Here is a 26,151-nt window from a genome sequence, read left to right as displayed (position 1 = left end):
TCTGCGCATTCTTCGCTCTGCTCCAGTCCACTCCATCAAAAATTTTATCCCAGCCGACCGCTGCGTTTACCCTGGAGGTGGTGGCGTGCGCGTCTGGGTGGAACTTTGCCGTGTGCAATGCAGAGAGCGTAATGGTAGGGGAAATACTGGTAAACACTGTATAATGGTATGAACAGTTGATGCATCTGTGTATTCTGAAATGTAATTAGGAATAGAAACCAATATTCAGAATATGTTTGGACATGTTGGGGTTAGAATAATAATTTAATGATAGTAACATTATAGAATGCTGGGAAAGAATGCTTCCCACTTACTGCTGTGTTTCTGGTATTTTCTTTAGGAACTGAAGAAGGAATCCAAAGACGTCAAGGAAACAATGAGTGAGCCAAAAGAGGAAGCCTCTCAGCCTCCGAGGAGAGAGAAGAGTGCAGGAAATGTGGCCAACCTGGTTCAGAGGATGAGCACTATCGGCATCCCAACTGGTGGCTTCCTGCCTCAGCCACCAGCCGCTGCAAAGAGTAAGATGCTGTCCTTTTGTTTGGGTGAAAGATATCTGTAAATACAATGCTAAATTCCAAAAAGTTGGGACACTATGTGAAACGTGTATAAAAACAGAATGTGCTGATTTGCAAATCCATACACTACTGAGACAATTTATTCAGTGTTCAGACTGATACTGAATTTTGTTGTTTGTTGTAAATATACACTTATTCTGAATTTGATGCTTGTAGTACATTCCAAAAAAAGTCTGGAGCAGGGCAATAAAAGACAGACAGGTGTGGAATGCTCTAAAAACACCTTTGTGGAACATTCCACAGGTAAACGGGTTAATTGGTGTTAGTATTATGATTGGGTAAGTAAGTCGTGCCATCAAAATACTTAGTTGTTCACAAGCAAGGATGGCGTGAGGTTCACCAGTTTGTGAAAAATTGTGTGGGCAAACAGACAGTTTAAGAACAATGTTTCTCATCACACAGTTGTGTGGGCGGCTATGGCTCAGAGATAGAGTGGGTCGTCCACCAATCGGAAGCTCAGCGGTTTGATCCCTGGCTCCTCCAGCCTATATGTCGAAGCATCCTTGAGCACCAAATTGCTCCCGATGGCTGTTCCATTGATGTGTGAATGTGTTAAAAACTGAGTAGCATTTGGCACCTTGTATGATAGCCTCGGCCACCAGTATATGAATGTGTGTGTGAATGGGTGAATGTGACTCTCAGTGTAAAAAGCGTTTTGAGTGGTCGGATGACTAGAAAGGCGCTTTACAAGTGCAGGTCCATTTACCATTTATCAGAGAATTCAGTGATTTCACATTACATTCTCACATCTGCAATCCATAATGTCATCAAAATTTTCAGAGAATCTGGAGGAATCTCTGCATGTAAGGGGCAAAGCTGTAAACCAACAATGAATGTCTGTGACCTTTGACTCCTCAGACTGCACTTTGTTAAAAACCGACATGATTGTATAAAGGATTTACTACATGGGCTTAGGAACACTTTTGAAAACTACTGTCACCCTGCTGTAGCGGTCGCAGGTTCGACTCCCGCTTGCGACCATCTCTGCATGTCACCCCCCCCCGCTCTCTCTCACCCCAGATTCACTCTGTCCTGTACATTAAAGGCAAAAAAGCCTGAAAAAATAATCATTAAAGAAAAAAAAGACTCTACCATGCAAAGTGACAGCCATATGTCAACAATATCCAGAAACACTGCAGGCTTCTCTGAGCCCGAGCTCATCTGAGATGTACTGACACTATGGTAGTGCCCATGGCATCATGGGTAACTTGCATATCTGTGAAGGCCTATAAATACTGAAAGGTACAGACAGGTTTTGGAGCAACACATGCTGCCATCTAGACAATGTCTTTTTCAGGGACGTCCCTGCTTATTCCAGGAAGACAATGAAACACATTGATTTTTTTTTTTTTGGCGTTTTTGCCTTTAATTGACAGGACAGCGTCAGTGTGAAAGGGGGAGAGAAAGAGGGAACGACATGCAGCAAAGGGCCACGGGCTGGAGTCGAACCCCGGCCGCCGCGGCAACAGCCCTGCTCATGGGGCTCCCGCTCCACCCACCAATCCACCAACGCCCCACAATGAAACACATTCTGCACGTGTTCCAACAGCGTGACTTTGTAGTAAAAGAGCATAGGTACTAGACCGATCTGCCTGCAGTCCACACTAGAGGTTGACATGTTTTTCGGGAGTCCCACGGGTCACGGGATTTCCGTGGTATTCCCACCAGATGGGAATCAGTTTCACTATTCGTCTCGTGATTGGGACGGGATGGGGAAAAAAGTCAACGGGAGCAGGCAGGACTGGGAATCATAATTAGGCCTGTTGCAATATGCGATAAGTCGGTTAATTGCACGGTAAAATAAAAGGGATTAATTGCCATATTCATGCGTGTTTGTTTTCCTCGTCTCTCTCCACCAAAGAGACTGGACGACAAGAGCATTCACTGCTGTGCATCGTCTGGCAGCCAGGTGAGTTGGTTCATTAGTGTAATGAACGGAGGGAAAGCTCTTGTCATCGAGTGTCTTTGTCTCTGTGGGGGTGGCGGGGCTATGGGCTACACACACACAGTGCGATCTTTGTGAGGGGGAGAGGAGGCGGAGAAAAAAACAGAGTTGAGCGCAAGAGAAACACAGGGAACTTGTTCCTAAACCAAATGCCATGGCCCCTGTATGGGAGTGTTTTGGATTTAAACCAAATGACAAAGGGGAGCCCAGTAATTTGGACGAGCCGTTGTGCCGGGTTTGTTCTAAAACCATCTCAACAAAAAGAGCGAATATGACCAACTTAACTGCATACCTGAGAGTGAGAGACTGAGAGTCTATTTTCTTTGTATGTATTTATTTATTTCAATATTTTTGTGTTACTTCGGATATTTAAATTTTCTTTTTTGTATTCCTAAATATTCTTGTTACATTAATGTTTATTTCTCTTTAAAAGGAGTACTTGCATCATTTTGCCTTTATTATCATTATATAAGTTTAAAAAATGGTCCAAAAACAACAAAATTACAACAATAATAAAAATGGTCTTAAAAGCACAATATTATGCAATATTATCACTTATCACAATAATTTCTGACGCATTTAATCGCCCAGCAAAATTTGTTATCGTGACAGGCCTGATCATAATAAAAATAGTCAAATTTTTATAAAGTAGTTGAAACTAGCTCCACCTCCAGCAGCTACAACAGTAACATGCTCTAACACTGATGCTTCAGTATTAATAATCTAATGATGTCATATATAATAATATCAGTCAGAAGAACCAAACAGTACTTTTACTGCAATACTTTAACTACATTTTTCTCTCTCAGAAGTGGTTCTTATGATGTGTTGTCTGACCACATCAGAAATCAAATGTGTTTATCATTCTGAACAGCTTCATGGTGGAGTGAATGTAAAAATAACTAGAAAAGCACTCGGAGAGCGCAGACCTCCCCCAAGCAGCTCAGATTTCCTACCATTTTATTATTTTATCCACTTCGCTTCAACCAATCACCACCACAATGTTATCATCTGTTCCTTGTCCCATTATCAACTTTTCCTGAAAATCTCATCAAAATCCGTTCAAAACTTTTTGAGTTACTTTGCAGACAAACAAACAGACACACTGACCAATGCCGGCGAAAACATAACCTCCTTGACGGAGGTAATTAGTCAATACACATCAAACACAACATTAGATGTCATATTTGGGTTTATATTCAACTAAGGTAGGCATTGTGTGATCCATGTATTGTATTTTATTTTTTTTGCATAATTTGGACATGTTCACTGTGGGGTGTACTCACTTATGTTGCCAGATGTTGATGGCTGTGTTTTGAGTAATTTTCAGAGGAAGGTAAATCTATACTACTATACAAGCTGTACACTGACTACTTTAAGTTATATCAAAGTGTCATTTCTACAGTGTTGTCCCATGAAAAGATAAAATGAAATATTTGCAAAAATGGGAGGGGTGTACTCACTTATTTATTTATTTATTTTTTTTAAGATTATTTTTGTGGGCTTTTGCCTTTAATGACAGGACAGAGAGTGAAATGGGGAGACAGAGAGAGAGTGGGGAATGACATGCAGCAAAGGGCTGCGAGTTGGATTCGAACCCGCGGCCTGCTGCAGCGAGGCAATGCCTTTGTACATGGGGCGCCGGCACTATCCACTATGCTACTGATGCCCCGGGTGTACTCACTTATATGAGATACTGTAAGTACCTGGGGGTACACATTGACAATAAATTGGACTGGGCTAAGAACACTAACGCTCTCTACAGGAAGGGCCAGAGCCGTCTCTATTTTCTGAGGCGACCGAGGTCCTTCAACATCTGCTGGACTATGCTCAGGATTTTCTATGAGTCTGTGGTGCCAGTGCTATCCTCTAGGCTGTTGTGTGATGGGGCAGCAGGCTGAGGGTGGCGGACACCAACAGACTCAACAGACTGATCCCCAAGGCCAGTGACGTTGTGGGAACGGAGTGTGACTCTCTGATGGTAGTGTCAGAGTGGAGGATGCTGTGTAAGCTACTAACTATCTATCATTCCTGCCTGTCAAACTGTACAAGTCCTCCCTCTGAGTGGCCCTGAGACTTTTTCACACACTGCAATAATCTAATGTAACTTGTGTATGTGTATATATATATATATATATATATATATATATGTATGTGTGTATGTGTGTGTGTGTGTGTGTGTGTATACAGTACAGGCCAAAAGTTTGGACACACCTTCTCATTCAATGCGTTTTCTTTATTTTCATGACTATTTACATTGTAGATTCTCACTGAAGGCATCAAAACTATGAATGAACACATGTGGAGTTATGTACTTAACAAAAAAAGGTGAAATAACTGAAAACATGTTTTATATTCTAGTTTCTTCAAAATAGCCACCCTTTGCTCTGATTACTGCTTTGCACACGCGTGGCATTCTCTCGATGAGCTTCAAGAGGTAGTCACCTGAAATGGTTTCCACTTCACAGGTGTGCCTTATCAGGGTTAATTAGTGGAATTTCTTGCTTTATCAATGGGGTTGGGACCATCAGTTGTGTTGTGCAGAAGTCAGGTTAATACACAGCCAACAGCCCTATTGGACAACTGTTAAAATTCATATTATGGCATGAACCAATCAGCTAACTAAAGAAAAACGAGTGGCCATCATTACTTTAAGAAATGAAGGTCAGTCAGTCCGGAAAATTGCAAAAACTTTAAATGTGTCCCCAAGTGGAGTCGCAAAAACCATCAAGCGCTACAACGAAACTGGCACACATGAGGACCGACCCAGGAAAGGAAGACCAAGAGTCACCTCTGCTTCTGAGGATAAGTTCATCCGAGTCACCAGCCTCAGAAATGGCAAGTTAACAGCAGCTCAGATCAGAGACCAGATGAATGCCACACAGAGTTCTAGCAGCAGACCCATCTCTAGAACAACTGTTAAGAGGAGACTGCGCCAATCAGGCCAATCATCATGGTGAAATAGCTGCTAGGAAACCACTGCTAAGGAGAGGCAACAAGCAGAAGAGATTTGTTTGGGCCAAGAAACACAAGGAATGGACATTAGACCAGTGGAAATCTGTGCTTTGGTCTGATGAGTCCAAATTTGAGATCTTTGGTTCCAACCGCCGTGTCTTTGTGAGACGCAGAAAAGGTGAACAGATGGATTCCACATGCCTGGTTCCCACTGTGAAGCATGGAGGAGGAGGTGTGATGGTGTGGGGGTGTTTTGCTGGTGACACTGTTGGGGATTTATTCAAAATTGAAGGCACACTGAACCAGCATGGCTACCACAGCATCCTGCAGCGACATGCCATCCCATCCGGTTTGCGTTTAGTTGGACGATCATTTATTTTTCAACAGGACAATGACCCCAAACACACCTCCAGGCTGTGTAAGGGCTATTTGACCAAGAAGGAGAGTGATGGAGTGCTGCGGCAGATGACCTGGCCTCCACAGTCACCGGACCTGAACCCAATCGAGATGGTTTGGGGTGAGCTGGACCGCAGAGTGAAGGCAAAGGGGCCAACAAGTGCTAAACACCTCTGGGAACTCCTTCAAGACTGTTGGAAAACCATTTCAGGTGACTACCTCTTGAAGCTCATGGAGAGAATGCCAAGAGTGTGCAAAGCAGTAATCAGAGCAAAGGGTGGCTATTTTGAAGAAACTAGAATATAAAACATGTTTTCAGTTATTTCACCTTTTTTTGTTAAGTACATAACTCCACATGTGTTCATTCATAGTTTTGATGCCTTCAGTGAGAATCTACAATGTAAATAGTCATGAAAATAAAGAAAACGCATTGAATGAGAAGGTGTGTCCAAACTTTTGGCCTGTACTGTATATATATATGTGTGTGTGTATGCAAGAGAGGAAAGATACATGAAAATATAAGAAATTTAATAGTTTAATAGTATTTACAAATATATAGTTAAAATAAACAGGAATTAACAAAAATAAAAAGTGAATAAATAGCTCTGTACAACACCACAACGGATTTGAAATGAAACAGTCAACATGTGCTTTACGTGCAGACTCTGAGCTTTAATTGGAGGGTATTTACATCCAAATCAGGTGAACGGTGTAGGAATTAAAACACATTTTATATGTGCCTTCCACCTTTTTAAGGGACCAAAAGTAATTGGACAATTGGCTACTCAGCTGTTCCCTGGCCAGGTGTGTGTTATTCCCTCGTTATTTCACTTACAAGGAGCAGATAAAAGGCTTAGAGTTCATTTCAAGTGTGGTATATTCATTTGGAATCTGGTGAGGTCATCTCTCAATATGAAGTCCAAAGAGCTGTCACTATCAGTGACGCAAGCCATCATTAGGCTGAAAAATCAAAACAAACCCATCAGAGAGATAGCAAAAACATTAGGTGTGGCCAAATCAACTGTTTGGTACATTCTTAAAAAGAGAGAACGCACCGGTGAGCTCAGCAACGCCAAAAGACCTGGAAGACCACGGAAAACAAGTGTGGTGGATGACAGACGAATCCTTTCCCTTGTCAAGAAAAACCCCTTCACAACAGTTGGCCAGATCAAGAAAACTCTCCAGGAGGTGGGTGTACCTGTGTCCAAGTCAATAATTAAGAGACGACTTCACCAGAGGAAATACAGATGTTTCACCACAAGGTGTAAACCATTGGTGAGCCTCAAAAACAGGAAGGCCAGATTAGAGTTTGCCAAGAAACATCTAAAAGAGCCTGTACAGTTCTGGAACAACATCTTATGGACAGATGAGACAAAGATCAACTTGTACCAGAATGATGGAAAGAGAAAAGTATGGAGAAGGGAAGGAACTGCTCAGGATCCAAAGCATACCACCTCATCAGTGAAGCATGGTGGTGGTAGTGTAATGGCATGGGCATGTATGGCTGCCAGTGGAACTGGATCTCTTATATTTATTGATGATGTGACTGCTGACAAAAGCAGCAGAATGAATTCTGAGGTGTTTCGGGCAATATTATCTGCTCATATTCAGCCAAATGCTTCAAAACTCATTGGACGGCGCTTCACAATGCAGATGGACAATGACCCGAAGCATACTGCGAAAGCAACCAAAGAGTTTTTAAAGGCAAAGAAGTGGAATGTTCTGCAATGGCCAAGTCAATCACCTGACCTGAATCCGATTGAACATGCATTTCACTTGCTGAAGACAAAACTGAAAGGAAAATGCCCAAAGAAAAAGCAGGAACTGAAGACAGCTGCAGCAGAGGCCTGGCATCACCAGAGACAAAACCCAGCGTCTGGTGATGTCCATGGGTTCGAGACTTCAGGCTATCATTGACTGCAAAGGATTTGCAACAAAGTATGAAAAAGTGACAATTTGATTTATGATTATGTTAGTTTGTCCAATTACTTTTGGTCCCTTAAAAAAAGTGGAAGGCACATATAAAATGTGTTGTAATTCCTACACCCTTCACCTGATTTGGATGTAAATACCCTCAAATTAAAGCTCAGAGTCTGCACTTAAAGCACATCTTGATTGTTTCATTTCAAATCCATTGTGGTGTTGTACAGAGCTGGAATGCTGATAATTGTGTCAAACACCACCTATATAAGTGAATACAACAGCTGCTGTCAGAGCAGACATTGACATGCCAGATTACAGGAATGTCTGTAGTAATATCATTATTTTTGAATATTATAGTCATCCATATGAAGTTGTAAAGTTTGAATGGGGCTCAGAGTGACGTTCAGTGTGACAGCGGCATTCAAGTCATATAGTATACAAGCTAACTGCGCAAGCAGCTGTGTAAGCATTGAAAGTGACTTTGCTGTGTTCTTCCAGATTTTAATGTGTCAGAGGCGCAGGACCAGTACCTTGTGTTGTCTTTGTTGAAAACTTTTTAAAAAGGTTTTAACACATTCAGGTCAAACCTAATTCTTCTTTGGTTGTTCCATGTTGTGTGTGCAGTTCTGTTCTGCTTGTTCAGCAGGGTGTGTCTGCTGCCAACCTTACTGAACAGTCCCAGAGGCAGTGGATTGCCACTCCCACTTCCTGGATTTACACCTTGCTTGCTTTCTCACCTGTTCCAGTTCTCACACTGCCCCCTCTGACATTCTGCAAGAGACAGAGACATGCCTCTACACACAGCTCGTCCTATTTGATAAAGCACAGACTGGTACCAGCTCACATGCACATTCGGCCATATAACAGCATGGTTGACTAACTGGTGTTATGTGACCTGCCTTTCACAGAGCCCAAGAAGAGACAGTGCAAGGCTCTGTTTGAGTATCAGCCACAGAACGAAGATGAGTTGGAGCTGAAAGTCGGAGACATCATAGACATCACTGAAGAGGTACCTTTAATGCATGCATTGACTTTACAGATTGTAAATGTCTAATATGTCAAACCAATTCACATAAAGTTTACCATCTGATACTTTTGGAAAGGTTGGACAAGTGGGAATCATCTCCTGGGATATCCTCATTGGCCTTGGCCTATTTTCTCGGTGACCTTTGAATGTTCAGGATAAAGAAGACAGCAGACTCAGTTTTTTTTCTAACTTTAGCTTATATTGGAGTTATGATATGTAGCGTCTGAAATAAGGTATGGTGAATGTGCTAGGAAAGGTAGTATTTGCATGGTCACAACCTGGAGCTCGCATAAACGAAGCCTGGGTTTGTTGAAGGTGGCAGTGCTGTTTGGGCTGAGAAAGCCATGTGTAATGTAAGGTAAAGGAGGTTGTTGGGTTGGTGCAGAGAGCAGTTGTGAGTTGGCATTAGGGGAGTGTCTCTGGGCCGCCAGAGATCACTGTCTAACCTCCTGGAGGTGTTGTGGGACCAACTAGACGAAGAACTGGTGAAAGGAGGTTCCTACCTGATGACCTCAAAGACGTGTTAGTTGTCACTGCTCATTGGTCTTTATAGTTAAGCCTTGCCATAATAGATTATCATAGGGCTTAGGAGGTTATTCACTGAGTGCTGATCCTTTATCTAGAGCACAAATTTCTTGTGTTTATTTGAACTTGGTGTGTTGTTTGAGATACGGTGGTGTAGGTGTGGTATTACAACCACTAAATGTTTTTAACCACTGAATATACACCGTTAACTGGTTGTTTGTGGTGCAGGCTGTAGGAGATGAACTGTGGGTTTATATTGACTGCAGCAATAAGTACTAATAATAAAAATAAGGTAAAGGGAAATGTGTGTGGTGGCCTTTGAACAATAAACACCTCTAATGTGTGTATTACAGTGTAAAATTTGGTCTGAGACATGTTAAATAATCCCAGGGTGGTTGCAGGTCCTTAAAGAGTCTGAAGATGTCACACTATTACACATTTACTAATGGTAGGCCTTAAAAATTATTAAATTGTCTTAAAGTCAGATTGGATGGGTTTTAAAAGTTTTCATACCTCCACACAGACGATAGCCATGGCCGGAGGCACCAGATTGTTTTGCATTGAAAATGACAGGGAAAAAAATTCACATTAGCACTTCAGGTGGTTTTTATCTTATTATTTGTTCTCTGTGCAGGTTGAAGAGGGCTGGTGGAGCGGCAACTTGAACGGCAAGTCAGGACTGTTTCCCTCCAACTTTGTCAAAGAGCTGGATGCCCTGGGAGAGGAGGGAGACTCAAACGACACAGCATTAGACGATGCCGGTAAGACGCGCACAGCGAACAAGCAGTGCCTCCTTCATGTGAAAGTTGTAGGTTATAGGGAAAAACATCAGAGAAGGTTAACTGAGATTATGTTAGATTAGGCACGATACCAAAAACAAAGCTCAGAGTAGATTCATTTGTTCTTAGACTCAGCTGTGTCTGTCAATGTGTGAGGAGCTTTAAAATGTAGTTCACTTTAGGAACGCTACCAGAACAATGTAGATACACTCTGCATGCTTTCACTACTTCTTTTTTAAACAGCTCTGTGTGTATGTGTGTGTGTGTGTGTGTGTGTGTGCCTGTGTGTGTGCCTGTGTGTGTGCGTGCATTTGAAGATCCAGGGCTTGAGGTTGGATATTAAGTGACTACATTTAAATCCTACAATGTGAGGAAATACTAGGTAGCATCAAATGTGATACAAATTTATTTAGAACTGAATATTTCATTCATATACTAAGGAATGTTCTAATGATAATCTTTGTTTATTACATCAACACAACTTTGGCACTCTCTGGTGGCTGAAAGAGGATAAAAAGTGTATTTTCCAAGGGAAATCATGTTTTCAGTCCTGTAGAGTATCGCAGCAGGAGACACAGCAGTAAGATGTGATACTTGTGGACTAATTCATCCTCTGTCTCACCCTGTTGTATCTCCTTTTGCAGATGGAGGTGGAATGGAAAGCACTACCACCCCCACATCCCCACAACCTGCCTCAGGGAACGGAGTCATCGCTCAGCCCAAGAAGGTCCGAGGGGTTGGCTTTGGAGATATTTTCAGAGAAGGGTCAGTCAAACTAAAGGTCCGACTGCCAAGCCCCGAAACTGAGGATAAGAAAGAGAAAGTAAGTGTGACGCAAACTGGGAATATACTGTATATGGAATTTTAGAAACATTACTTGTTAGAGCTGAAAAGCATCATAGAAAAGCATCACGACGTCCCTTTATTGTTTTTGCATGTATCCTTGTACAACTGCCAAATGTTGCACTCTCACCAGTGTTACTGTTAAAACAAGCCACCTCTTTAGAGATACTGTTCAGTTTCTATTCACAAGGTCCTGATTCAGTTGGATTTAAATTCGATATTTAGTTTCAATACCAATTTTTGCTAGGATGTGAAAGAGATCCTCAGATAACCAATACTGTAAATTTTACAAGGAATAATATTTTTTAAAAAGAATAAATTCACAACAGGATTAAAATATAATATATATAATATTAAAATATTTTATAACTCAATGTTTCAGCAACAGTAATATAAAAACAGCAAAGTCACTAAACTTAATATCTCACTTTAAACAAATCTAAAATGTCAATAAAATACAAGATGGCGGCGCGTTTTGTTTGTTACGTTTGTTCTGTTGTCGACCAGCAACTCTACATACAGATGATCTTTTAAAGATCCAAGTGTTATGTGGCAGTATGTATATAATCCAGAGCCATAGATATACTCATATCCTGGGGGAGGCAGAAGCGTGGCTGACGTGCTAACCAGGCTAAAGAGAGCACCGCACAAACCAGCGATGCCCAGTATCTATCTAACTAATGCCAGATCGCTCGGCAACAAGGTGGGTGAGCTGGAAATGATCATCAGGGCGCAAAAGTCAGTTCTGGACTGCCCCCTAATGGGGATAACTGAGACCTGGCTCCACAGCAAGATCCCTGACGAGACTATCATGCTAGCAGGCTGCACAGCGCATTGGGCACACAGGAACAGGGACTCCGGCAAGAGCAGCGGAGGGGGGCTGTGTATATACTCTAATAACCACTGGTGTACGAATATGACCACCATCGACAAACACTGCTCAACAGACCTGGAGTATATTACAGTGAGATGCTGGCACTTCTACCTGCCCCGTGAATTTACAGATGTTATTGTTATGGCTGTATATCCCACGTAGTGCTAACACCAATTTAGCCCTGGACCTTGCTGTCTGTTACTAGCAAATCACAGACTGCAAACATAGATGGGATTTTCATAACCGCATAATGATATTAATAATAATGATAATACATTTTATTTGAAAAGCGCCTTTCAAAACACTCAAGGTCACTGTACAATAGTAATCAAAGTGATAAATAACAACAAGGAAAGACAACAACACAGGAAAAAAAACAAGAAATAAATGTACAGTGCAATCATAGAGAGTATGCTAATTTGAACAGGTGAGTTTTGAGTCTGGATTTAAACAGTGGAAGAAAGTCAATGTTGTGGATGTCAGGTGGGAGTCAGTTCCAGAGTTGTGCTATGGGAGGGGCGGAAACCAGACTGGATGGCGGACAGGTGACTAACATTACCGGTGTCGACCTTATGAGAGCCATTACATCCTTAAAGCACGACTTTCACACCGAAATTGGAAGATGAGTGTGAAAGAGCGAGCGCACCGTATAATCGGACAAATGTGCAATCCTTCTGCCCCCCAAAGCTTCATTGTGAGGTTCCTGAACCATCAAGACAAGGAACGTGTATGGAAAGCTTCGAGAGCAAAGGGTCAGGTGACCTACCGAAACAACAAGATCAGATTCCACCCGGACTTGTCGGCTGAGGTATATAAAGAACAACGTGACTACTACGAAGTTCGCCAAAAACTTAGGGAGAAGGGGCTTGACAAACACTGGGTTATCTTTCCAGGAAGACTGCTTGTGACCCAGGCAGACCGCACTCATACCTTTGATACGCCAGCTGCAGTTAACCATTTTTTGAGAAATGGCGTACAGTGTAAAAAGGCTGAATAGAAAATGAGCCTTGATACCTGGTTTGTTAATATCTTGGTAGGAAGGGGGAAAAATTAAAGGTGTACTGCTGTAATGTTTCCTTCAGGGGTGGAGTAGAAATAGTAAATAGTTAGGATTTGAGTGGGAGATATGAACGTGGGAGGTCTGTGTACATGGATGGAAACACAGATTTACGGCGAGACTGCAGAGACCGATATGCAGTCAAGGCCCAGACTCCAATGTGGATGATCTGGATAATCTTTTATTTCTTTGCAGTAAACAGTTTTCCTTTTTCGATTCAAATATTTTTTGTGATTTTGTTATCTATACTGTAAGGAAACCCCATATATTTATGGGATAACATAAATATACATGGAAATCTGGATTTTGAATATTCAAGTATATATAGTTATTGTGTTTATTCTAATATTTGGTTTTATGTCATGGGTTATGATTAAAGTTTCACCTCAGGGTCATTCATCTTTACAATCTTCTTGTAAACTACAAAACAAATGGTTAGATAAACAAAATGCAATTACCAAGGAAAGATATAAGAGTAATCAGTTATAACGTTAAGGGTCTACGTAGTCCCTTAAAGAAAAAAAAAAATCTTAATGAGCTTAAACATCTTAAATGTATGATAGCCTTTATACAAGAAAGCCACCTGTCAGACTCTGAACATAAAAAACGTAAGAGGTCATGGGCAAGTCAAATGTATTATTCATCCCATAGTTCAGGTAGGGGGTGTGGGGTAGCAATACTTGTACATAGCTCACTCCAGTTTTGTATGCATTCAAAATTTACTGATAAGGAAGGAAGAATTATATTAGTGAATGGTTCCATATGTAGGGTAACTATCTCTATGCTGAATATTTATGCCCCAAATGAAAATATTCCTACATTTATTAAAAAAGTGAATGAATTCAGTATGGAAAAGGCAAAGGGAATTCTATTAATTGGAGGAGATTTTAATTGTGTTTTCTCAAATAGACTGGATAAAAACCCACCCTCACGTGCTACACCTTCGGGTGCGAGTCAGGCTCTCAATCATGTGATTGAGGATGTAGGACTCATTGATGCATGGAGAACTTTACACCCAGGGGAGCGTGATTACACGTTTTACTCTAATCCACATTCCTCATACTCGATAATTGATCATTTCCTTGTTGCTAAAAATGAGTGTCATAGAGTTTTGGAGTGTAAAATCCACAATATAACTTTAAGTGACCACTCCCCAATTAGTCTGGTATGGGATTTGGGAAGATGTATTAGTCCAAGCCTTTGGCGGCTAAATGTCTCCCTTCTTAATGATAACATCTTTAAAGACTACATGAAGACAGAATTAGCCCAATACCTAGAACTCAATAACACAGAGGACATATCACCAGTGATCTTATGGGAGGCAGCTAAAGTAGTTTTGAGGGGAAAGATAATTGCATTTGCATCAGCTAAGAAGAGACTAAGAGAGAATAAACGTATAGAACTTGAAAAACAAATTAAGCAGTTGGAACAAAAACATAAAAGTCAGTTAACTACAAATGATTTGACCCAACTTGGCGAAGCCAAGAGGGCTCTTGGAAATTTACTCAGAAAATATTGAGAGAAATCTAAGATTCCTAAAACAACGCTATTATGACCATGGAAGTAAAGTTAGTAGACTCTTAGCATCTCAACTTAAAAAACAGACAAGTTTAACAATTATACAAAAGGTTAAAAATAGTGATTCAGAGAAGCCTTTTCTTTATAAACCAGATGAGATATTGGAAGCTTTTGCTACCTTTTACAAAAAACTGTATTCAAATACAGATACATGCACAGACCCTAAAAAATTAGGCATTTACTTAGAAAATATAAAATTGCCAAAGCTGTTTGATGAGACTTCACAAGCTATAGATGGTCCTATAACAAGAGAGGAAATAGTAGAGGCAATTAAAGGGTTGAAAAATAACAAAAGCCCGGGCTCAGACGGATATTGTAACAAATTTTACAAGGTTTTTGTAGATGACTTAAGTCTGATTTTAGAGATAGCCTACAGATACGCATTTGAAACTGGGGAACTCCCTCAAAATTGGAAGGAGACAATCATTTCAGTAATATTTATATATAAATATATATATACAAATGGGTATTTCTCTCATAAATTTGAGCTGGGAAAGGGCTGTAGGCAAGGAGACCCCCTCTCGCCTCTCCTATTTGCTCTGCGTATAGAACCCCTTACGCAATTAATAAGGAAAAGCTCAGATATAAGTGGTATTGAAGTGAACGGGGAGGAGCACAGGTTGTCATTATATGCAGATGGCATAATTATGTATATATCTGATCCTGCTAAATGTATTCCAAATTTAATGAGGTGTCTCGAGACATTTGGACTTTATTCAGGTTATAAAATAAATGTGTCCAAAACAGAAGCATTCCCTATGAATAATCTGATTTCTCCCCAGTTGAAAGATGTATTGTTATTTAAATGGCCTAGGGAAGGCATTAGGTATCTGGGAATAAATATATCTTCTGAATTAAATTTGTACGAAGCAAATTATACAAAATTAGTAGAAAAAATTCAAAAAGATATAAATCGCTGGAGTACACTCCCTCTCACATTAATAGGAAGAGTGGAGATTATTAGAATGAATTTACTTCCAAGATTTCTTTTTCAGACTCTACCAATTGCTCCTCCTAAATCTATGTTTATTCTTATAGACTGTCTCATATAACCATTTATATGGCAGGGTAAGAAGCCTCGGGTCAGATATAAAGTACCACAATTAGCAAAAGCCAAGGGGGGATTAGGAATGCCTAATTTGAAAAAGTACTGAATAGCATCACAATTACGAGCAATGACAGTGTGGTTGTCAGATGATATAAATACAAGATGGCTCAATATGGAAAAAAGTGATAGTATTAATATACCTCTTTCAGTAATTCCTTTTACTAGGATTAAATCAATCCGAGATTTTCCTGGAGAATGGTCAAAGACCACCTATGGGGCTTGGAAAGAGGTACAGCAAATGTTTAAGCTACCAAGAGATCTCTCCGTCTTAAGCTCAATAAGCTATATTAAAGACTTCTTGCCTCTTAAATTTGATGTAGGTTTTAGAAACTGGACACATATGAAGTTAAACTTTATACATCAATTATTTAGTAATGAAAACTTGAAATCATTTGATCAACTAAGGGCAGATTTTAATTTATCTAAAGCAGAACTATACAGATACCTACAGATAAGAAGTTTTATATTTAATCACCCAAGCAGGAACAGATTAGCAGAGCCCTCTCTCATAGAAAAATATTTATCAAAAATTCAGGAAGGAGATTCTATACATAAACCAATAACTACTATATATAGAATCCTGATCTCAATGACAATGGACAATACTTGTCATGTGAAAGAAAAGTGGGACAAAGAGTTACAACATAAAATTAGTGAGGATCAGTGGCTAAAGATCTGTACTCAGATACATACAGTTACTAATGCCAATTTGTGGCGGGAGTTTCAATGGAAGATAGTCAACAGATTTTTTAGAATGCCTTAAAGTGTGGCAAAGATGAATTCAAATCAGACAAGTATGTGCTGGGGGGAATGTGGTGAGACCATAGCTACTCATTTACATATATTTTGGCAATGTCCACTGTTAAATCACTTTTGGAAATCAATATTTACCACTGTGAACAAGATATTAGATGTGGAACTGGTAAGAGACCCTCTGATAGCAATTCTTGGGATGAAACCGGATGCAATTTACAGCAGGAAAAGGATATATCTCTACAAATACTATTAATAGCTGCAAAGAAAGCAATTACACTAAGGTGGCGTAAACAGGATCCCCCCACCCATACTGAATGGTTAACAATTCTAAGAAATATTTACACAATGGAAAAAATCACGTATATGTTGAGATTACAGAGGAAATTAAAGCTACAAGCAGCGATGAATGGGACCTCGGGCTCTCGCTGTCAGCCTCCAGCTCACGTAGACAGTGCGAATTATTCATAAGAGTCAAAATGTCGATAAAACAAGCATTGTCAAGAGAATGCAAATATGCAGGGTCCGACATTAAGGTTTTTTCCTACTTGCCCTGCCGGGCAACTACTTCTCAAATCTCCTTGCCCCATCTAAATTCTTACTTGCCCTGCTTAAGAAGATCTTTTTCTGGCTGTGTGGTGCATATTTTCGCTCATGACTTATATCTTACGTCAGCAGAGACGCTCAGCCAATGGAGGCAGCAGCACATAAAAAAGCAGCACACTGCAACTGGCCCCTCCGAGGACAGAAACAGGAGAGGAAAGACATGATTACAGACCTGGAATTAAGTCATTTTTAGGGCAAGGCCACTTTGGCCTTTGATAAATGCAAATTTATTGGGGCATCACGGCCAAAATGTGGGGCACCAAGGCCAAAACCAATGGCGCAATAACAATATGTGCTACCTACATTGAATGAAGACAAAACAATATATGTGTTGAAAAACAGTACTGAGTTCATTGAAACTGGGTGTGCTTGACTGGGGATATATCTTGTTTCTTGTTGTTTTGATTCATGTCACTTATTTTTTTTAAGTCTTTGAAATCTCACTATTCTTTTGTTATCTCCTAGTTATTAAGAAATAATTATTAGAAGAAGATTCTTTATTGTCCTTTCTCAGCACATTACATACATTCGACCTCTGCATTTGACCCATCCTACTGTATACACTAGGAGCAGTGGGCAGCCGCAGTGCAGTGTCCAGGGACCAACTCCAGTTCTTTTGCCAGTGCCAGTTGTCAGTGTCACTGACAGGGGTATTCACCTAACATAGCCTACATATCTTTAATTATATAATTATTTATATGTCTCTATGTATAGTTTTACATAAATCCCTAATATTTTATTTGACTAAAAAAAACCTCTTCCTTCATTTAATTTGACAATGTTTATTGTATTGTATTATATGTATTAATTCTCTACAGGATCTTGTATGTTCTTCAATGTGTGTTCAGTTTATTAAAAGAAAAAACAAAAAAACGTTTTGGTGAACCCTGCAGCAAAGTGAACCCTCTTCCTCAGAGAGGATCTTTGCCTCCCAGTTTGTTCCTGGCGGCAGAGCAGAGTGAACCATCTTCCTTCTCAGATGATCTTTGTCCCATGAGAGCAGGCAGTGTAAACAACTTTCGCTGGCGATTTGACAGACACTAGAAGCACATTATGACCCTTTGTAAAAGTTTCTGTTTGGTACCTGTGTTGTACATTAAAACAGCTAACGTTAGCGGCTAAGGACTGACAGGCTGTCCGGTAAGTGTGTGTGTCTGTCTGAGGAGTGTCAGTACATTAACTTGTTAGCAGTAGCCTTGCTGATTGTCATGTTAATGTTAAAAAAAAAAAACAGGACATGCTACACTGGCCGTATGGGTGGGGGGGGGATTACAGCACTGACCGTTTGGCTGTGGTATAATTCCTGCCCGCGATTTAAAAAAAAAAAATAATAATCCGAGTCGGTGCTCCTTGCCCAATCGGGCATGTCTGCACAGGGTCTGCTGGCCCGCCGGCTATTTTTACTTGCCCCGGGCATTCGGGCAACCGTTAATGTTGGACCCTGAATATGTATTTAATTTTCAACCAATGTATTAACTAAAATGTACCTGTGATATGTCAGCTATAGAAACAAAATGTCTTGTCCAAAACATCCACATTGAAATGAAATACACTGTCATGATTAAGTAATTATATAATGTTAACAGCAACATGGTGTCTGTCATACTGTTAAGAATTGAAGTGTTCCCCATGTACTGTAAAAAACAAAGGTCTGTGGTGACAGTACTCCTGCTTTGTTGTGTAACACATTGTGATGTAAGTACATGAATATATAAATACATAATATACATTTTAACAGGATAACAAATATTAACATGGACAAAACATGAATTATAAAGGAGAGTAAATCATAAAAGGAAACCATTTTTATAAAGACAAAGGAGCTTGTCATTTTGGAGTGTAACACAAAGATGTGTATACTTTCCTGATGTAACAGCAGGCAGACACTAGTTAATTTCAGTGGAGAAACTGAGCAGGACTACATGTATTTGATCGTGTAATGCTGCAGCACAGTTTTAGCTACAGATTTGATTCACATTCTGAATGATGCAAAAGAGTTTGACCTGGAAATCTTGCATTTACATGCTATCAGGCATTTATTTAGGAAAATGTAGGAATGAGACACATGAGCTGGTCAGTTTGGTCACTGTTATCCTGTCAGGTGTGTGTGACCACACACACACACACACACACACACACACAGTCTTGTGTCTGTCAGAGTGAAGCCATTGTTATGCTAATTAATGACTGCATGCAGTTGAGTGAGAGGAATGGGAAGAGGCAAAGAAGTTGAAGATGGCTTTCAAATTTCTGGAACTAGTCCTTCGTGCTCCCAAACCATGGGTCCGATTGTCAATCTGAAGTTATCACCAGAGAGATACACTCCTTCCTAATGCAGACATATATAGCTTTCATGTTTGTGGAGTCAAAAAGTGTGATTTTAAGTCTCAAGGAGACAAAGACGCCAGTTTTGGATTTGTCTTTCTACAACATTCGTACGGGTCACAGCAGGCATTTTAGTGTGTCTAGGTGGAGCAAAAATCGGTTTTGGAAGACATCACCTGTAAGATGCCATAAAATCCAAACCATTCGAGTAATGAAAATGTTGTACAGGGTATTTGATTAGGACGAGTTCATCTGTCATGTGTGCGAGTTTGAAGCCCATATGATAAATGGTGAAGGAGGAGTTGATTTTTTAAGAAATTTTGAAAAAGAGCATTTTTGAAGCGAAATCTTATTTAGAAAGGGAAATAGCTCACTTCCTGTTGGGTTCAGAGGTGTGGCCGTGTGATTTGTAGGTCTCGATGAGACGAACAAGCCAGTTTTGGTTTGATCTTTCTACGTCATTCCTACAAGCCGCAGCAGCCATTTTAGTGTGCCTAAAAGGCTAGGTGGAGCTAGAGAGGCCATTTTGTCACTTTTCGGATTATTTTTTTCATTTCATAAAATTTTTCGCCAGTCCTGACACGCGTGCCAATTTTGGTGAGTTTTGGAGCATGTTTAGGGGGTCAAATTCCAGTTTAAAGAGGCGGCGGAAAAAAGAAAGAATAATAATAATAATTAAAGCTGCAAGCAGCTGTGATCGGGCCCTCGCTCCCACATGCAACCGTGGGGGCCTGAGGCACGTGGGGGCTGTGGCGCGAAGCGAGAAGGGAGAAAAAACCTGGCAGGAGCGAAAAAAACGCAATGTTTCATTCATCCACCAGGTGGCGCTACGAGCATAAACAGATGTGGCCAGGTGCGTTCAGGGGTGGACCCTCATCACACATGTGAAATTTCGAGCAAATTGGACAATGTATGAAGGATTTATACCAAGTTGATGTTCCGTGATGAAGGATGAAAAGTCACCACCACCGCCGTGGCAGCCTGCAACATGAAAGGACATGTGTGTCACTGTGGAGATTCATCAACTGCCACAAAAAGTAGTTGATCAGGTCAGGAGCTTGAGATTGGTGTTTGTCAGTGTAAAAGATGGCATTTCCTGTTTCCACAAGGGGGCACCATGAGCAAGATTGCCTAAAAGCTAATGGAGGCGTTGAGGGCGGGGCTCTTGTTATGTACAGAAATTTTGAAGCAGTTTGGATGAATTATGTGGGAGAGAGAGCTGCTTGAATATGCATGGCGATGGATCAAAAATGGCAGCGCCATAGCAGCCACGCCCTTTGACCTACAGACATGCAGAGCACAACTTTTGATCAGCATGGTCTCTGGATGATCTGTAAAAAATTTGAAGTCGATTGGATGAAATCCCTAGGACTAGTCAAAATCAGAATGGCCGACTTCCTGTTTGGAGTAGACCATTGGTGCCAGAGACTTTTATGTGCGTCTGGACAACATACACGTGTACCAATTTTCATGTTCCAACTCCAAAAAAACACCCTATGGGGAGGGGTTTTTGAAAATTTCAAGGGGGCGCTAGAGAGGTATTTTGTGCCCCCCATGGGCGACGCACCTATCAGATGTAAGAACTTTCGCCATTCGTGACCTGTGTATCAATTTTCATAAGGATATAAGGTCGTTGAAGCCATCAAAAAGCCAAACCTGTTTGGTGGCAAGGGATCGATAATCGCCACGCCACCACACGGACACCATTAGATGTAGCTTCACAGCGTTCATAAGGTCGCTTCACCAACTTGTTCTGCATGCATTAGAAGTGGAATGAAGTTGATGGGGTCAAGTTTTTGGCATCAGTACACGTTAAAGTAAGAACTGGTCACTTCCTGTTTCCACCGGGGGGCGCTATGAGTAAGGAGGGATATTAACATATTGGGGAATTCAGGGCAAACTTGCTGGACATGATGATGGCTCCATCATCATGTCCAGCAAGTTTGAAGCTGCTACGATCAAGTATGTGGGCATGAGAGCCGTTCGAAATTCGATGGCGAGAAACTGAAACGTCGCCAAAATTTGTCACACCTTACCAGCCACGCCCTGTGACCTACAGACATGCAGAGCACAACTTTTGATCAGCATGGTCTCTGGATGATCTGTAGCCAATTTGAAGTTGATCGGGCAAAATCCCTAGGACAAGTTCGTTCAAATCTAAGTTGTGGAAATCGCCGTAACAAAAAAATTCAAAACAAAATGGCCGACTTCCTGTCGGGGTTTTTACCATGATGTTAGGAGACTTTTTTGTGCGTCTGGGTATGATACATGTGCATACCAAATTTTGTTTGCATACGGCAATCTAACTCCAATGGGGAGGTTATTTTGAAAATTTGTAGGGGGCGCTATTTCGGCATTTTACGCCCGACCATGTGCAACCACCCAAAAATATCGAATTTCGGATGTGGCCGGACGAATGTGGAAAGTTAGAAGCATTTTGAAATTTGGGAAAGGGGCGAAATTGGGACACGAAATGTCGGAATAATAATAATAATAATAATAATAATAATGATAATAATAAACAGCATGATTTCAATAGGGTCCTCCGCGGACAACTTCATTGTCGCTCGGGCCCTAATAATAATCATTTGAAAAACAATAGGGACCTCGCAGGTCTGTGACCTGCTCGGGCCCTAATAATTAAAGCTGCAAGCAGCTGTGATCGGGCCCTCGCTCCCCCATGCAACTGTGGGGGCCTGAGGCATGCGGCTGTTGTGGCGCAGAGCGAGAAGGGAGAAAAAACCTGGCAGGAGCGAAAAACGCTAAGTTTCGTTCTTCTACCAGGTGGCGCTACGAGCGTAACCAGATGTGGGCAGGTGCGTTCAGGGGTGGACTGTCATCACACGTGAAGTTTCGAGCAAATATGACAGTGTCAATGTATAATAGGGCATTTCCTGTTTCCACAAGGGGGCGGCATGAGCAAGATTGCCTACGAGCATATGGAGGCATTGAGGGCGGGGCTCTTATCATGCACAGAAATTTTGAAGCAGTTTGGATGAAGTATGTGGGACAGAGAGCTGCTTCAATATGCATGGCGATGCATCAAAGATGGTGGTGCCATGGAGGCCACGCCCCTTGACATAGAGAAAAGCTTTTAATAACTTTGATCAGCATGGTCTCTGGATGATCTGTAAAAAATTTGAAGTCGATTGGATGAAATCCATAGGACTAGTTCGTCAAAATACAACATGTGAAAATCACGCCAAAATAACAAGTCAAAATCAAAATGGCTGACTTCCTGTTTGGAGTAGACCATTGGTGCCAGAGACTTTTACGTGCGTCTGTACAACATACACATGTGTACCAATTTTCATGTTCCAACTCCAAAAAAACCCCTAAGGGGAGGGGTTTTTGAAAGTTTTAAAGGGGGCGCTATAGAGGCATTTATCCCCCCCATGGGCAACGCCCCTATCAGATGCAAGAGCTTGCCATTCTTGAACTGTGTATCAATTTTCATGAGGAGATGAGGTTGTTGAAGCCATCAAAAAGCCAAACGTATTTAGTGGCGAGGGATCGATAGTCACCACGCCGCCACATGGACACCATTAGACGTAGCTTCACAGCATTCATAAGGTAGCTTCACCAACTTGTTCTGCATGCATTAGAAGTGGAATGAAGTTGATACGCTCAAGTTTGTGGCATTAGTACATGTTAAACTATACTTGTTACAATTACCACTGTCGCTAAAGGAGGCAGAGGCATAACTAAACATCTGGCACACCGAGCAAGAAAGAGCAGGAGAAGCCATTGCTAACTGTTAAGCTAATGTAGCTAACAAGGCTAATAACGTGCAAACAACAGCTAAGAGATTAGCAAGAAAGTCGTAAAAAGGAGGAGAGCTATGAGTGCTTAAACAGAACTAGTGTGGGTTAAGACTTGAATTAGATGTTAAGCAACTGAAGTGAGGAATAGCAGAAAGCAGGCTGGTAGAATTTGCTAGAGCACCACAGAGACGTTCTAACAGAAACACCGGAAATGACACAACACGCTTACCGCAATACGTCAAGAGTCTCCAGTGCCTGTGTCTTTCTATCACCGCTATGAGAGCATCCTGACATAGGCATGTTAGTGTGGTTTTCCAGCTGCACAGCTGCTGAGAGGAAGGCTTTCCAGAGGGTCGTCAAGTCAGCCCAGAACATCATTGATACGCAGTTACCAGCACTTGAGGACTTGTACAAGAGCCGCTGTCTCCGTAGGGTCACAAACATAGTTAAGGATTCTTCCTACCCAGGACACCAACACTTCACACTTCTACCTTCTGGAAGGTGATACAGGTCTATGAGATCTTGCACTTCCAGACTCCTTAACAGTTTTTATCCAAGTGCTATTAAGATAATTAATCCATCTAATATGCAGTAGTATACTGTGTATGCTCCTTGGCTGGGCCAGATGTGCAGTTAAGTCTGTACTACTGCTCGTGTTACACCTCATGTGGATTTATATTATTTATTTATTACTGCATTATATAGTCTCTTTTTTTTTTACCCATAGTGTATTTATGTGTCTCACTGTTGCTGGTGATTGTTTATTGTCTTTTACTGTTTTTATGTGTATTAGCCCAGAGATCACAAAATTCTGTTGTACTGCTCTGCAATGACAATAAATGTATTAAATTGAATTGAATTGAATTGAATTTAATATTTCTGACATCACAATACTGAGTGAAGTTTAGAAAGAATTAAGAACACAGACGTCAGTAAGTATCAGTCCTCCTGTCCTCTCTAGTCCTTCCTCTACTGCTGAGGACATTCACTGCCTGCAGGTAACCTTACCTTTGTTAAGTGTTAAGATACGAGGCAAGCAAAGGTAAACCTTTAGACATAAACAGTTGTTGTTTCAGCTTGTAATAAACAATTTGCTATTAGCTGGAAAGCCTCTGTACTTGTTTATAATATAAGATTAGCGGCGGTGGTTGAGAGACTGCGGACAAAGCAGATTAAAATATTGTTTTTCTACATGTTGTGCTAGACAGCCGTACTGATAAAGAATTGATTTTGTCATTAGTAACAAGCGTAGTTGTTGTCAGCTCAAGGTATCTTCACTTCTCTGACTCCTCCCCGGCATCTCTACTCTGTGTTTGTCTGTGTCTGTGTAAATGTGGCTCAGCATTCCTGATGAACAGACAGCAGGAGGAAGGGCCGTGGCAGCATCATAATAAATTACACCAAAATGTAAAAAGTAAGCTAACAGTTGCAGATAAAAGAGTTGATAACGTCGGAGCTTCTCAGTACTACAGTCGATAATAACTTAGCGATGCAGCTTGTTTATTCCCAGCAAGATGAAAAAGATTAAAGCTTCACACGTCCGTGGCAAAAGTGTATATTGAAAGATCGATCTTGGATTTTACGGATCAAAAGGGGTCATCCAAATGAAGATTGATTTTAATAGGATGAATCGATTATTTTAACCCAGCACTAGTTTTGCAGCTGCAAAACTGCTATTGAAAGGTGAAATTACCAAAATAATATTTTAAACAACTTTTTCAAATAAAGTACAAACTAGTATTGAATACAGTATTTATTTGATTGGCAGGACAGATATTTGCAGTGTAAACATACAGAAAGCATTAAAAACTTTTGACAGACATTCAACTTCAGCTCCTCAAAAATGTACACTTTTAAACTACACACGTAACTAAATAGCCCAATCCCAGTTTCTCCCCCTTGGCCCTGCGCCTAATTTTGGAATGCCCTACACTGAGTAGCGGTCCTTCAGAATGGAGCCATATGTGGTAGGGTTTGAAATCTTAACCTAGGAAATGGGACGCTACACATTACGCCATCAGTTGCTGACAATGGCACATAGGTAAGTGAGTAGTTATCTCAAAGTGATGAATAATGGTTGAAACTGCTAAAAGTAACTAATAAACAGCTGAAATAGCATCACTTAGCTAAAAGTAATGAATGAACAGGTAAAATACTTACTTAAAAGTACCTGACACATGGTTGACATAGCATTGGCTAGCCAAAAATAATGAATAAAAACAGTTGAAACAGTTAGCTTAAAGTAACTGACAATGGAAAATATCATTAGTCAGCTGAAAGTAATGAAGATATTGTTTAAATAGCTAAATGTAACTGATCAACAGTTACTTTTAGCTATTTAAACTTCTGACAAGGCTGTTTTTCTGAAATTCTTGTTTTAGGGTCAGTGGCAAATAAGGGCTGGCAAGATAAGCAATTCAGAAATATCTTAAAATAGTTTTAAAAGCATGCATCAGATTTGTTAAAATGTACATTCTGTATTTTTGTTGGTTTTATGTCATTTGAAATGCTATTTGCACCATTTCTTATCAAAAGTAAGACTGAATGCTCCTGAAAATGTCAAATGGTGTAACCACGAAAGAATGATAAATATTAAATATTTTATCCACCTACAGTAGATTTATATGGGGTGCCGTTTGTAAAGTGTCTCACACTGAAAATAACATCAACATTTTGCCACATTTAGCTTCAAACAGTGTTTAAAAAAGTATTGTGAATTTTTTAACGTCACCTTTTACCACATTTACAGCAATATTTGTTAACTTAGAAATATATTAAATAGTTAAATCTAAATATTAAATGTGGCACCTAAATGTTAAATGTTGAATCTAAATATTAAATCTAAATCTAAATGCTAAATGTAAATATAAATGCTAAATCTAAATATTAAATCAAAATCTAAATGCTAATTATAAATATAAATATAAATGTTAAATCTAAGTGCTGGGGGGGGGCGCTGTGGAGCAATGAGGAGATAAGACGCGTCTTGCTGTAGCTCCTACAGATTTCACGTTAAAACTACATTTAAAACAAAACCTGTGCAATTTTCAACCAAGCGTTTTTTCTATTTTGCATCCCAAACACTCCACACACCGACTGTCTAGTTAAAATGCCGAAA

At 40.5% G+C, this 26,151-nt stretch overlaps 1 protein-coding gene across 3 annotated transcripts in view; it reads left to right on the top strand.

Moving 5' to 3' along the window:
* cd2ap (CD2-associated protein) overlaps window positions 1-26,151 on the top strand; it is a 260,040-nt gene that overhangs the window by 74,261 nt on the left and 159,628 nt on the right. For all 3 annotated transcript variants that reach the window (XM_033619722.2, XM_078174115.1, XM_078174116.1), the window contains 4 exons: window positions 341-518; window positions 8,703-8,803; window positions 9,981-10,107; window positions 10,770-10,948. In XM_033619722.2, coding sequence (XP_033475613.1) covers window positions 341-518; window positions 8,703-8,803; window positions 9,981-10,107; window positions 10,770-10,948 — 585 coding nt within the window. The remainder of the gene's footprint in view (window positions 1-340; window positions 519-8,702; window positions 8,804-9,980; window positions 10,108-10,769; window positions 10,949-26,151) is intronic.

The sequence above is a fragment of the Epinephelus lanceolatus genome, chromosome 13 (assembly GCF_041903045.1).
Source record: "Epinephelus lanceolatus isolate andai-2023 chromosome 13, ASM4190304v1, whole genome shotgun sequence".
Classification (NCBI taxonomy): domain Eukaryota; kingdom Metazoa; phylum Chordata; class Actinopteri; order Perciformes; family Serranidae; genus Epinephelus; species Epinephelus lanceolatus.
The sequence above is the reverse complement of the archived record's forward strand: the minus strand, read 5'-3'. Positions and strand labels throughout refer to the sequence as shown.